Source organism: Eubalaena glacialis, chromosome 15 (genome assembly GCF_028564815.1).
Source record: "Eubalaena glacialis isolate mEubGla1 chromosome 15, mEubGla1.1.hap2.+ XY, whole genome shotgun sequence".
Classification (NCBI taxonomy): domain Eukaryota; kingdom Metazoa; phylum Chordata; class Mammalia; order Artiodactyla; family Balaenidae; genus Eubalaena; species Eubalaena glacialis.
The window spans coordinates 78,808,278-78,823,429 of record NC_083730.1 but is presented as its reverse complement, the minus strand read 5'-3'; the positions used below and the strand labels follow the sequence as shown (position 1 = coordinate 78,823,429).

Genomic DNA, 15,152 nt, shown 5'->3' with positions numbered 1-15,152 from the left:
GCCATCTTAAAGGGGCCCGGCGCCCTCGTCAGCCTGCTCAAACCTTGCAATGACACACTTCCTCTCAGCTTTTTATTTTTCAAAAGTTTGAACCTCAAGAAAAGTTGCAAGAATAGTAAGGTATAATAAATATCCATATGCCTGTCATCAATTGCTAATATTTTGTCACATTTTATTAACTGTCTCTTCATACTTGTATGTAATTTTGCTCAACCATTTGAGAGTTCATTGACGACATCGAGACGCATCAACCCTAAAAACTGCAGGTGGTCATATAAGAGAAAAGACATTATCCTTCATAACCACAGTACCATTATAACACTCAGGAAATTTACCATTTACTTAATACTATTGTCTAATACAGGGTCTTTATTCGAATTTTACCAGTTGTCCCAAAAATACTTTCTCTGTTTTTCTTTTCTTTTGACCCAGTATCCACTCCTCACACAATACACAAGAATAAACTCCTGGGACTTCCCTGGGTGGTGCAGTGGTTAAGAATCCGCCTGCCAATGCAGGGGACATGGGTTCGAGCCCTAGTCTGGGAAGATCCCACGTGCGGCAGAGCAACTAAGCCCGTGCGCCACAACTATTGAGCCTGTGCTCTAGAGCCTGCGAGCCACAACTACCGAAGCCCACGCACATAGAGCCCGTGCTTCACAACAAAAGAAGCCACCGCAATGAGAAGCCCGCGCACCACAACGAAGAGTAGTCCCCACTCGCCGCAACTAGAGAAAGCCTGTGCGCAGCAACGAAGACCCAACGCAGCCAAAAATAAATAAGTAAAAATAAATAAATTTATTTTTAAAAAAAGAGTAAACTCCTAAATGATGAGCATCTAGATGTAAAAAATGAAACTGCAATTACTAGAAGTATATGTATGTGTGAATTCCTCCATAACTTGTGTGTGGAAAAAAAAAGGCCTCTAACTATGACTCAAAATCCAAATGCAATAAAAGATTAGTACATTTGACTACATAAAACTTTCATTAACTTTTGCATGTCGAAAACACCATAAGCGAAGTCAAAAGACAAGTGACAAACTGGGAGAAGATATTTATAACATGTATCATGGATAAAGGGCCATTCTCACTAATATATGAATAACCCTTTAAATTTGAGGGGAAAATGTGAAAAACACATAGAAAAATACACAAAAACTATGAACGGACAATTCATGAAAAAAGATGTTAAAATGATCTTTAAACATGGAAGATGCTCACTTCATTGACCATAGAGAAAAGGATAGTGGTGTTGGGATGGGGGCAGGGGAGTGGGTTTGGTGGCTGTAGCACTGAGAGGAGAAAGGCCTTGATCTGGGGGGGAGTAGTTTGGGGGGGATGGGAAGGATGTTGAGAGATAAGTGCCTTGTCTCCTTCCAGCCTCGAAAGGGCCTGCAGCAAGTGAGTAGACTGATGGGATTCTACCCTGGGCCTCTCTGCCTCTGAATTCTAAGCATTTAACTTCTTAACTATATGGACTCCTGTAAACCTGGCTTTGGAAGCTAGTGAACCATTGTGGATCTCAGCCTGCGTGGAGAAAAGGTTCAAGTGGCCATGGGTCATCAAAAACAAAAAGATTCTCCTTGAGTGATAAGAAACCTCCAGAATACTCCCAGCTGAGCCCTGAACCTGAGCAGCAGCCCCCTACCCCAACTTGGGCCAGGCGACCCTCACTGCAGCTGTAATGATCCAAGTCCCAGAGAAAAACCCTCACCCTCAGGGGTTACAATCCCACCCGAGAGCCTGGCAGACATAGAAAACCCTCAGCTACAGCCCCCAAGGTCCCCATTGATTAGCCCAGCCCTTGGGCATTGGCTGAAATGAAGACTCCAGTCTAATAACTATCATGATTTCAAAGTAGTGGTAAGTCAAAGATTATTGTGTTTAGCCACTGTGATTCCAGGTTTGTCTGTTGCGGCGGCTGGCATTAAATACCCTGACACCTTCAGGCCCCAAAGTTAGAAGAGAGCAAAGCACACTGGTAGAGAGTAAATGATGCGCTGTCATGCCTTCAATTAAAAACAAAAAAGCGAGCTAACATGTACTGAAGTTATTATGAACCAGACATTGTTCTGAGCACTCAACATTCATTAAATCATTTAATACTCATACTCCACACCTAGGGGACAGGTATCTATTATCATCATTCCCATTTTACAGATGAGAAAACAGAGCTACAAAAAAGTAAAGTAACTTGCCCAACATCACACAACTAGGAAGAGTTGAAGCTAGGATTTCAACTCAGACAACCAGACTCCAGGGCCCATGTGTTCATTCCTTACCTAAAAATGGCAAATGCAGGATCCACTGAAATGCTGCCACTGGGGTGTGCAAGGCACAAACAGGATCTGTCAGTGACTGCAGCCACAGTGAAACTGCTGAGGAGAAGGGCAAAGGAGCAATGTAGGGGCTCAGAAGTTCTCAGTCACTCCTCGGCTGGGTAACTACGATAGGTTGAATAATGTCTTTCCAAAGATGTCCACATCCTGATCCCCACAAGTGACAAATATGTTACCGCACATGGCCAAAAGAACTTTGCAGATGTGATTAAGTTAAGGGTCTTGACATGAGGAGATTGTCCTGGATTATCCAGATGGTGGGCCCAATGTAATCGCAAGCGTCCTTAGAAGAGGGAGGCAAGAGGTCAGAGTGAGGAAAGGCGGTGTGATTGGAAGATGCTACACTGCTGACCTTGAAGATGGAGGAAGGGGCCACAAGCCAAGGAACACAGTGGCCTTTAGAAGCTGGAAAAGGCACAGAAACAGATTCTCCCTTGAAGCCTTCAGAATGAACACAGTCCTGCCGACACCTTGACTTTAGGATTTCTGACCTCCTGAACTGTAAGATAATAAATTTGTATTGTTTAAAGACACTAAGTCTGTGGTCATTTGTTACAGCAGCAATAGGAAATGCATATAGTGGCCTTGGGCAAGGCTTTTTGACTTTCTGGACCTCCAGAGCCTCATCCATATGATGAGAAGAATGATATCTGTCTCCCTTGCCTGTGGGGATACTTAAACAAGACAATAAATGTGAAAAGGCTTGGAAAGTATCCTATAAATGAGGATTGAATTTTCCAACCCATTTCAGGATACCCTTGACCTCTCTTACTGGCTGTTAGCTTTGGGGTTGAGAGCTCCTCCTCCTCCCTCTCTCCTTCCACCCCCACTCCCTGCTGGGGAAATCTCCACGGTCTCCCGCCTGCAGAGTCAGCTTCTAGAAGAGCAGATGGCTGTCCCGGTATCAGTGGGTTGGCCAGAGCCCAGGCTGGGAGGCCATGGGACGGAACCAGATTGTCACATCAGAGAGGACAATGGCTGGTGGTGGCCACTTCTTCTTCTGCAACTGGGCTGCCCTGTCTACCTGACCAGCTAGGGTCTCCCAGATAGCCTGTTAATCGTCAAGGGCACTGGGCAAGCCATGAAAGCTAAGCCTGCAAAGGAGACCCAAGCCAACTCTCTACACACTTGGTTTCCTTTATCGGACTCTTGCCTCTACCAAGTTTAAGTCATCCATTGGTTCACTCCTCAGCATTTAAGGAGCATCAAGTACACACCAGCGCTGTTGGTTGCCTACCCAGCAGTAATTCCTCTATTTTCCCTTGCCACCCAAAATCATCCACCTGGTCCCAGGGGATGAGTCTTGATTGGTCTAAGCCAGTTCTGGCATCCTGTGTCCCCTTTCCAGTGATTGGTCTAGAGGTGGACATGTGACCTTATTCTGGCCAATAAAACATAGAGAGAAGTCTGCTAAGGGATTCTGGGAAGACTGTCTTCCAGTCTATTCCCAGAATGTCTATTAAGAGAGAGATGGGCAAAGAAAAGACCTTTTTAATCTTCTTTTCCCTGGCCACTGCTCTGGACAGTATTGTTGTCTGAGATTGTGATTTCTGGAGTTCAGCAGCCATCTTGTAACCTTGAGGTGACAATGTTAAGGCTGAAATATCAACACATCTAGGACAGAAAAGCAGAAGGATGAAAGAACCTTGATAGCTGGGATGGGTAATTTTATGTGTTCCCTCGGCCTGGCTATAGTGCCCACAGGTTTGGTTATACACCAGTCGAGATGTTGCTGTGAAGGTATTTTTAGATGTGATTAGCATTTAAATTGGAAGACTTTGAGTAAAGCAGACCTCATTTTCCAATGAGGGTCGGCCTCATCCAATCAATTGAAGAGAGAGAGATAAAGCAAGCAAATATGGTAAAATGGTAATATTTGAAGACTCTGAGTGAAGGATATACAATAATTCATTGCATTCTTTGCAACTTCTCTTTAAGTCCAAAATGAATTTTTTAAAATAATTTTCTTTTTATTTATGTATTTATTTATTTATTTATTTATGGCTGCATTGGGTCTTCATTGCTGCGCACGGGCTTTCTCTAGTTGCGGTGAGCGGGGGCTACTCTTCGTTGAGGTGCGCGGGCTTCTTATTGCGGTGGCTTCTCTTGTTGCAGAGAACGGGCTCTAGGCGTGCGGGCTTCAGCAGTTGTGGCACACGGGCTCAGTAGTTGTGGCTCACGGGCTCTAGAGCGCAGGCTCAGTAGTTGTGGCTCACGGGCCTAGTTGCTCCGCAGCATGTGGGATCTTCCCGGACCAGGGCTCGAACCCGTGTCCCCTGCATTTGCAGGCGGATTCTTAACCACTGTGACACCAGGGAAGCCCCCCAAAGTGAATTTAAAATAAAAATGTAAACAAAAAAGAAAAAGAAAAAGGGAGCCAGGTACAAACTTGATTTGTTTGATACAAATGCCTGAGCTTTCCTTGGCAGCCCAGGGTTGGAGTACCAGCTCCCAGAAACCCAGAGATGATCTCAGGTCAGTCACGGGCCCTTTCATACTCAAAACCAGTCCTTTTTCAACAAAGGAGGCATGAGGATTAATCCCTCTGAGCCGTGAGAATCCTTTGCAAACTGTACAGCATCACATACACACCAGGAGGGAGAGTTGTGGTAGCGATGCTTTTATTACAGCAAATACTCCCTCCTGCATTTTTACTTTGAGAGGATTGGATTTTCATAAACAGGATTTGCTGGAAGCTACGTGTGCCCATAGGAAGGCAGAATGACACTGGCTTCAAATCCTGGCCACTATTTAGTGGCCATCTGACCTTGAGCATGCAACTTGAGTTTTCTGTGCTTCAGTTTCACCATCTGTTAAATGGGGATAATAATATTATATCTCATAGCATTGTTATAAAATTTAAATGGGTTAAAATATATGTTAAAAAGTGGAGGACAGTGCCTGGCACAGGCATAATGCTCTGTGACCACTAGCTGTCATCATCACCACCATCATCACCAAGATTAATAGGATTACTGTCAAGATCCTGGGCTGTAGAGAGACACACAACTAAGTTCGAGCCCTTGATGTAAATATTACTGGCTGGTGACATTAAAGTTAGTTACTTGTCCCTCCAGCCTCTGTGCCTCAGTTTCCTCATCTGTAAATGTGGATGATGCTAACACTTTCACTTGCTAACATGAGGATTAAATGACGGCAAACATGGAACCCACTTAGTCCGGTACTGGGCACACGTAAGCCTTCACTGAATGGTCAGGAGGAAAATTACCTGCAACACCCATGAGGATGGTTACTATCAACAAAATAGGAAATAACAAGTGTTGGTGAGGCTGCAGAGAAATTGGAACCCTTGTGCACTGTTGGTGGAAGTGTAAAATGGTGCAGCTGCAGTGGAAAACAATACAGCGGTTCCTCAAAAACTGAAAGTAGATTTACCAATTGTATTAGTCAGTCCAGGCTGCCATAACAAAATACCATAGACTGGGGGGCTTAAACAACAGAAATGTATGCCTGGAAGTCTAAGATCAGGGTGCCAGTTTGGTGAGGTTCTGGTGAGAGCTCTCTTCCTGGCTTGTAAATGACCGCTTTCTCGTTGTGGCCTCATGTGGCCTTTCCTCAATGTGTGAATGAAGACCGGGAGAAGAGAGAGAGAACTCCGTCTCTTCCTCTTTTTATAAGGCCACCAGTCCTATCAGATCAGGACCCCAATATGGCCTCGTTCAACCTTAATTACCTCCTAAAAGCCATGTCTCCAAACAGAGTCACATTGTGGGGTTAGGGCTTCAACAAATGAATTGGGGGAGGGGGAGGAGACACAAGTCAGTCCATAGCACATAAGATCCAGCAATTCCACTTCCGGGTATAGATTGGAAAGAATTGAAAGTTGGATCTCAGATATTTGCACACACATGTTCATAGCAGTACTATTTACAATAACCAAGAGGTGGAAGCAAACAAAATGTGGCGTGTACATACAGTGGAATATTACTCAGCCTTAAAAAGGAAGGAGATTCTGACACAGGCTACAATAGGAAAGAATCCTGGGGAAATTATGCTAAGTGAAATAAGCCAGTCACAGAAAGACAAATACTGTATGAGGCCATTTATAGGAAGTCCCTAGAGCAGTCAAATTCATAGAGACAAAGTAAAACGGTGATTGCCAGGGCCTGTGGGGAGGGAGGAATGGGGAGTTGTTTAATGGGTATCGAATTTCAGTTTTATGAGATGAAAATGTTCTGAAGATTGGTTGAACAACAATTTGAATATGCTTAACACGACTGAGCTGTATGCTTACAAGTGGTTAAGATGATAAATTTTATGTTGTGCGTTTTTACCACAGCAAAAATAAAATGAATTACCTGGAAATCCCTCCAGCATTAGAGCAATGACCCAAAATAGGCCACCAGGGGGCGCTATGCTTCCATTTCAATTCACAGCCCTCCCCGCCCTTCCCACCCCGGGACGAAACTGGCGGTTTCTAGAGGGGGAAAAAAATGCACTAGGTTCCTGGAGAAAGTCAGAGCTCCTCTCTGCTCCCCGCCTTCCCCAGATGGACCAGCTTTGCATAAACCCCAGAGCTGCACCGCATCCCTGCCACATGCCCGCCACAGCCGACTCTGAACCCTGTTCTTTCTCTGGGTCCCCTCCCTCCGTGCTAGAGACACAGCGGGTCCTGGATGGAGTGCGCCCACCACGCCTAGCTGCCCGCGGGCCTCCAGATTGCCCAGGGGCTGGAGAAGAGGGAGAAGTGACAAGGATTCACCTGCCCCCAAGTTACCCAAAGATGAGGGGACACGCCAATGGAAGTGAGTCAGAGACCTCCTATCCCAGGTGCAGGGGCGTCACCGTCAACCAGACATGGGGTTTTCCCACTCGGCTGCTCACTTTGTTTGTCATAACCTCCCTGGGTCTCAGTCTCCTCATCTGTAAAATCTATATTAATACCCAGGAGGATGGAAAGAAGTTAATAAAATCCCTGATGCTTAAAAAGCACTCAGTGGATGGGCTAATTACCATTCCATGCTCCATATCTGATGCCGGCCTGGGTCTCCTCCCGTCTCCGGGTGGTTTTCTACTGCACAGCATCCACTCCCGAGTTTGCACTTATCTCTTGAGAAACCTCTCCTGGAGTAACCCACACCACGGTCTTCTGAACCAGACAGGTTCAGTGATTTAACCAGGTAGGACTCACTGGGTTGCAAGTAATAGAAACTCAGTTAAACTACCTCAAGGAAACTGAAGTGTCTCATGGAATCCAAGAAAAAAATCGAACAGCAAATTGCTGAGAAAAGCAGATCCAGGATCTGGGCTCTTCGGGGAACCCTGGACCATCTTTCCTGTCCCCTCCCCGAAGCCTGCTTTATTCTCTCTTCCATGCAGGACAAGTGCCCACACTCCCTCCCTCCAGCCCACGGACCCTGCTGCCATTCCTAGAGCATGCCAAGCACACTCCCACCTCAGGGCGTTTGCACTGGCTTTGCCCTCTGCCTAGGACACCCTTCCTTACATGTCTCCTGTGGTTCACTACCCCCTCCTTCAAGTCTTGGCTCAGATGTCACCCCAGTGGCGCCTTCCTTGATTAACTGATTGAAAATTGCAAACTGGGACTTCCCTGACGGTCCAGTGGTTAAGATTCTGCACTTCCACTGTAAGGGGCTCCACTGTAAGGGGCGCGGTTTCAATCCCTGGTTGGGGAACTAAGATCCCAGCTGCCAAAAAAAAAAAAAAGAAAGAAAATTGCAATCCACCTCCCACCAGCAGCATGCTCTAGCCCCTCTCCTGCTTGCTTGCTTTTTTTCTTTAACCCAAGTTCACAAAAAATAAAGAGGGGGTAATCATAACCCTTGATTCATAGCCTACTCTCATCAGCATTTAATTATTAAATTTAATAATATAATAAACACCTGTGAAACCACCACTCGAAACAAAAACTATAGCCTTGACAATAACCTACATCTAACCAGATGGTTCCCCCCGCCCCCTCATAATCCCCTCACCATAATCTTCATCCTGAATCCTATAGTTGTTCCTCCCTTGTTTCCTCTTTATAGTTTATTATTGCATATGTGTGTATATGCTTTTAGTTGCTTTTAACTTGATAGGAAGGATATCGTGTTTATGTAATGGGATATTTTTCATTGGATATTCTGTCTCAGAGATCCATCCACATTGCAATGTGTGGCTATAGTTCCTGTGTTTTGACTGCCAAGTAATATTTCATCATGGGAATTTATTCATCTGCTCTCCCATAGATGGGCATGTGGGTGTTTCCCAATTTTGGCCACTTAGTGGACAGCGCCCCTATGAATATTCTTCCATGTAATTCCTGGTGTAGATGGGCCAGCATTTCTCCACGGTGCATACTTTGGAGTAGAATTGCTGGGTCGTAGGATACATACATGCTTGGCTTTAGGAGATAAAGCCAGACTGTTTTCCAACATGGTAGCACCAATTCACATCCCCACCAGCAATGTTAAGAAGGCTTTATTTTTCTCCACAGCACTTACACTTTCTGATATACTATGTATTTTATGTATGTCTTTGTTTACTGTCTATCTCTGCCCTCCACCCCACTAGAATGTCAGCACCAGGAGGGCAAAGGTTTTTGACTCTTTTGTTCATTATTGTATTCCCAGTGCCTAGATCAGTGTGTGGCACATAGTAGATGCTCCATAAACATCTTCTGATTGGACGAACAAGCGGATGGCCCAAAACGAGAGCTGAGAGCTCATACTATGTATTATCGGCCCAATTACCTGGGCTGATTTAACCCTCTCTCAGTTTCAATCGCCCCAACCCAGGAAAGGACCACTGGCCAAAAACTACTGATGCCAGGACCCCCCAGTCCAACTAAATCAGAGTTCCTGAGGGTGGGGCTTGGGACATGGATAGTTTTTAACCACTCCCCAGGAGATTCTCCTGTGCATCCAGAGTGAGGCCCAGAGCTCTAAGGTAAGCCATTTGTCTCACTCAGAGATACTCAGGCCCCACACAAGTCCTGCTGGATCCAAATTTTAGGGTCAGGCTCAGGGATCTGTGTTCACCTGGCAGCAACCCCACAACCGGGACATGTGGCCATCAGAGCAGCTCCCACCCTGGCCGCTGTGACTGTGGACGCTCCTCGCCCACCAGGGCCAGCTGTGTATGTTACCATTCTGGGGTTTCTCTAATTCCACCACCAGTTCTCAGCTGGCCGCGAATGACCTTGTACCACTCGCCACCCCACCTGCATCCTGCAGCCCGGAGGAAGTCCCCTGTTTTCAGCAGAACGCTCTGAGTTCCAGGGGCCCTGTTTCAGTCCCCAAGACACCCAAACAATCTTTCTTGCTCTGTTTCTTATTTGCCACTTAAACTTTCCCCCTGCTGCTGTAGGAAAGGTCACAGCTGGTCCACGCACCAGGATGTAGGGAGCTGGAGAGAAGAATTTGGAAAAGTCTTAACTCACTTGGCTCCTCGGGGTGGAGGGCAGGGGTGACATCTGCCTCCCAGGACTCATGCCCCGATTATACATGACCTTGGTATGGTCTTCAGGGTCACCCATCCTGTTCTGTGTCTCAGAGAAAACGGTTCCCACATCTTCACTTCTCCCTCTGGGGCACTTAGCCCAGCACTGGGCATACAGTAGGTGCTCAATAAAGTCTAGTTACTGTCAGGCTCTTTCAGACACAACTCAGATTGCATTAAATCCCCTTCAGTAACTCCGCATGGTTCTCAGGATAAAAATCCCAAACCCATGCTGGGCTCTGTATGGTGGCCCTGCCCACCTCGACTTGCCCCACGCTCACCCCTGATCCATTCTCAGTGGCCACTCCAGCCTCCTCTCTGTTGCTTTAACACACCAAACTCTTTCCCACCTCTGGGCCTTCGCACATTCCTGCTCCTCCTCCCACTGGCTTAGCCACATTAAGACTATGGATCCTTCGGGGAGTAGCTGAAATGTCACCTCCTCTGAGAAGCCCTCCCTGACTCCCTAGACCTGGTGGGACCCCTGGTAGAGGCCCTCATGATATCCTGAACTTCTTCATGGCTCTTGCAAAATTTTAATCATACTTTATGTGATTCTTTGATTCACAGCTCACTCTCCCACTAGACTCTGAGAAACAGGAGAGCAAGAACCATGCTATTTGGGTTATCTCTGTGTCTCCACAGATAGCCTAGTGCCTGGCTCATGGGCTGGGTCTGGTATTTTTTGGATGGATAGATGGAGAGATAGATGAGTGGATAGATGGATGGAGGGATGGGTAGGTAGGAGAAAGGGAGGGAGGGAGGGAGGGTACTTGTACAGCTGAATGTACAGATGAATGGTTGGATGGATGGATGGTTGGATGGACGGATGGATAGATAGGAGAACAAAAAATGAGTCATCTCTTTCTGCCGTATTTCCATGCTGCTACAATGGTGCACATGAACATCCTGGCCAACGCTCTTAAGAGCATCAACAATGCTAAGAAGAAAGACAAACTCCAAGTTCCTTTAGGTCATGCTCCAAAGTCATCGTCTGGTTTCTAATTGTGATGATGAAGCATGGCTACATCAGCAAATTTGAAATCACTGATGATCACAGAGCAAGAAAGTCATTGTGAAACTCACACACAGGTTAAATAAGTGGGATCAGCCTCGGATTTGACGTGTCACTCAAAGATCTAGAAAAGTGGCAGAATCATCTTCTCCCAACTCACTGTACTGATGACCTCAGCTAGTATCATGGCCTCAAGGAAGCAAGACAGAAACACACAGAAGACAAAATCCTGGGATTCTTCTACTAGGGATGTCATACATACATACAATACATTTTTAAAAGAGTTCATGATGGATTGCTTTTCTTCTATTGGCTTCTCCACTGGTGTCTGAGTATCTCCCCAGTGGACTGTGAGCTCCTTGGAGGCCAAATTCCTTTCCCCTCCTTGGAATCCCTTTCTCCCAGGATGCCTGGGGAGCAGGGCTTTGTACTTCCAGATGCTCCACAATCCAGTTGAGAGGGGCCATTAGGGCCACGCTGCACCAGATCCTCAGGTGGTTGCCATTCATTCGTCGCTGAACAAACACCATGGCAGTATGGTGATGTGGGTGGTGCAAAAGGGTTTGGGATTCAAATTCCAGCTCTGCCACTCACCCCCTGTGGGAACTTGGGCAAGCCACCTAACCCCTTTGAGCTCCAGGAGATTTTTTCTACCTGTAAAATGAGGACAATATTACCTACCCTGCAGTACAACTGTGAAGAGGAGCGAGCATTATGTAAGTGCCTTGGCACATAATAGGCACTCAATAAACGACAATGCTTATGTAATAAACACCAGCCACACCACACAAAGATAGACACAGTCTCTGATCTCATGGATGTCTCACTCTAGCAGGGACAGATTCCACTGAAGCGGCTAGTTGTGATATAGGGTGTCACATCAAGGTATGTGCAAAGGAACACAGAGGAAGATGGGATGAGTTCAGAGAAGGTTTCCTGGAGGAGGTGACATTTAGTCAGACCTTAAATAGCATTATACAGTCTGGAGCCTTGGCGGCTTCTTTCCAACTTGCTGCTAAATTTCCATGTGACCTTGAGCCAGTTTCTTCTCTACCCTGAGGTCCAGATCCCCTTCTGTAACATAAGGTTGTTCAGTATCAGCTCCAAATCTTTTGGGTCACAGCCTCCTTTGAGAAAAATCTGATGAAAGCCAGAGCCCTTCTAGAAAAAATGCACAGACATATAAGTTTGCCTGTAATGGGAGGATGGGGCTCGTGGACCCCTGGAAAGCCATCGGTGAACCCTAGGCTAAAATCCCAGAGCTCAGCCATCCTGTTGGAGCGGTAGCACTGCAGAGCTGGCTCTATACAGAGCCTCTGTCTTTAGCCTACAGCAGGCAGAAGCAGACAGAATCATGCCCAACCTGGAAAAGCCCCTTGAGCACTGGACAGCAGGAGATTGCAGGGGCCCCGGGGCGCAGTGTCAGGGGAAGATCACTCCAGCTGTCTGGGGAGCCAGAGTTCGGTTCTGGGAACGCTCCCCTGAGCAGTCTGCCCCTGACCTTGCCTAGTTTATCACCATCTGCCCTGGAGAGGAAGAGGAGCGTGGGCTGCTCTGGACAGGCTCCCAAACAGGCCGCTGACCTCCGTCTGCCACCCAGGCTGGAGTTCCCGGACGCATCCTTCATCTTCCCTAATCTAAACACCCGCAGGCCCCGGGTGGTCCATCCCCCTCCAAGATGATGTGTGTTCTCAGTTGCATTCAGCCTGCCAGAGGAGGGAGAGCTGGTCATCCCATTAACACTTGAGCTGCTGCCACCACCTGCCTCCTTTTCCATCCAGCCAACACTCACCGAGCATTTATCGAGCACCTGTTGTTTGCAGGCATCCCTTAATGAGATGACGGAGGGCCTACCCTTACCTTCCTCCAAGGTCTCTGCCTCCTGGCCTAGGTCCACCTCACCCTCCTGGAGGCAAGATGTTGTTGCCATCTTACTTCCCTGGGGCGGGTTAGTTGCCTTGGGGAAGTGGGCTCTGGGCTGGCTAATTGGGTACTGGGAGGAGAATCAGCGCTGGGTGCTGTCTGGGCATGGCTCTAAGCTGCTGTGTGATCCTGGGCCTATTTCTTACCCTCTATGGGCCTCAGTTGTCCCGTACTTACACTTCAGATTCTATGATTCCCTCTGCCAGCCCCTCCTCACTCCCCCCTCCCAGAATAGTGGAAGGAGAAAAGAAGCCTACCCTAGAACGCTTTAAGATCTTTCTTTAAACAACCTCTGGATCTTATTCCATTCGTTCAAGCATTTATTGAGCATCTATTCTGTACCAGGCCCTGGACTGGGCAACTGGAATGTAAAGATGACTAAGATTCAAGCAGGCGTTCCAGTGGACACCCCACTCCATGCCTTGCACCCTGCTGGGGTCAGGAGGCCTCGTGGGGTCCCAGGTGGGCCTAGCCGAGGATATGGGGCGCCCGGGGACTCGCGTGTCAGCGCCGCTGGCGCTTAGGGCCGCGATCTGTCTCCTCCCCTTCCTCCTTCTCCGCCCCCTCCTCCTTCCCTCCCCTGAGCACCGCCGAGGCCGCCTCCCACCCGCGGGATCCCGGCGGCCGGCAGCAGGCTCACGCGTCCGTCGGTCGGCGGGGTAGTCTGTAAGCGTGCGGAAAGCCCAGCGCCCCGGCGCGTGGCCTGGGAGGGAAAGGGCACGGAGGGGGGGACAGCGGCTCCCTCCCACTCCGGGGGGAGCCCAGGAGGCGGCGGTGCTGAAGCGTGAACCGGAGAACGAGGCAGAGCAGAGGAGAGGCGGTGAGAGCGCGGGGTGCTTAGGGACCCCACCCCCGGCTCCTCTGGGAGGCCCGCGCGCGCTCTGGGGAGGTCTGGGCTGGGGAAGGAGGGCTGTTCCGCCAGGGAGGGAGGCATAGACGATCCAGCTCCCGGCTTCGCCTCCTCGGTGACGCGACCCCTGAGGGGCCCTGGGCCGCGCCTGCAGCGCCGCGCATCCTGGCACATCCCCGCGCACCCTGCATCCCTCGCCGGGAGCGGGCCCCGGAGGAGGGGAGCGCTCAGGGAGCTGAGGAGGGGGCGCAGCAGGCGAGGAGTTTCGGGAAATCGCGCCCCCGGCCCCAGCCCTCCCTTCAGGCCTGCCCCAAGGGAGCGCGACCAGGCGACCCCCTTTAGCCCCCCTTGCTGCCCCCCCCCCCATCGGTTCCCCATTGTTCTCAACCCATCGCTCTCCCGGGAAGGGGGAGGGGGTGCCGCGCTCTATTCTTAAAGGGCCCTCTCCCCTTCTTGTCTCCTGGCAGGTCGCGAGCACGAGTGGGGTGGGGCGTGCCCACGGGCCCCCGCCCCCCTCGTCCCCCAGCCCAGCTCCGGAGCCGCAGCCCCGGCCGGAGGGCAGGGAGTACGCGCCGCACCCCTCCCCCGTGCGTTCTTCAGCCACCCAGGCCTTCCAGGACGCTGTGGATCGGGGACAACGGGGACAGGGACGCCCCCTTCAGCGGGAGCCGTCGGGGGGGCGGACCTGAGACAAGGCAAGCAGCCCCACTGGAGCCAGGCGCAGGGTCTGGGACGCAGTGGGGAGCGCAGAGGGCTGGCTGGGCGCTGCAGAGCGCTGCAGGCTGGGGCCGGGCCTCCTGGTGACAGGCCCTGCTCGGCCAGGAAGAACGGGAGACCAGCAGGAAAGAGCCCGGACCTAGAGTAGAGGCGGCTGCTTCACTCCCTTATCGGAGCGGAGGGAACCAAGGAATTTAGAGCACCGTTTTCCCCATCGTAAGAAAGACACTTGCTCTCCAGAGCAGCACCTTTATCTGAGACGGCTCTGCTGGGAAGGGGTCTTGGAGCCTGGAACACCACCCCACACTCCTTTAACTGAGGCCTCTGGGCCTCAGAGAGGGCCGGGAGTTAGAAAGGAGGCCGGAGAGTCCTTGCTGCCCCCCTGGGGAGAGAGGAAGTTCCCCACCTGCTCCCAGGCCCAGGAGGAGCTGGGCCAGTAATAGTAGGGTCCTGGCCCCTGAGGCAGCAGCGGCCATGTCACGACCAGGCCAGGGTGTGATGATGCCCGTGAACGGGCTGGGCTTCCCACCGCAGAATGTGGCCCGGGTGGTGGTGTGGGAGTGGCTGAATGAGCACAGCCGCTGGCGGCCCTACACAGCCACCGTGTGCCACCACATCGAGAACGTGCTCAAGGAGGATGCCCGTGGTTCTGTGGTCCTGGGGCAAGTGGACGCCCAGCTGGTGCCCTACATCATCGACCTGCAGTCCATGCACCAGTTTCGCCAGGACACAGGTGAGTGGACTCGCTACCCTCCCCACCCCACCACCACCATCACCACCACAATACCACCTTTCATGGCAGGATGCTGAAATGCCCCCCGGCATCCCTGAAGAGGGAGCAC

At 49.8% G+C, this 15,152-nt stretch overlaps 1 protein-coding gene and 1 pseudogene across 1 annotated transcript in view; both read left to right on the top strand.

Moving 5' to 3' along the window:
• Positions 1-10,693: 10,693 nt before the first annotated feature.
• Positions 10,694-11,067, top strand: LOC133075650 (small ribosomal subunit protein uS8-like; annotated as a pseudogene).
• A 2,311-nt stretch (positions 11,068-13,378) lies between these two features.
• Positions 13,379-15,152, top strand: part of DTX1 (deltex E3 ubiquitin ligase 1) — a 38,311-nt gene continuing 36,537 nt past the window's right edge. The window contains exons 1-2 of the mRNA XM_061169000.1: positions 13,379-13,563; positions 14,061-15,043. Of these exons, the coding sequence (XP_061024983.1) occupies positions 14,785-15,043 (259 nt within the window). The 5' untranslated portion in view covers positions 13,379-13,563; positions 14,061-14,784. The remainder of the gene's footprint in view (positions 13,564-14,060; positions 15,044-15,152) is intronic.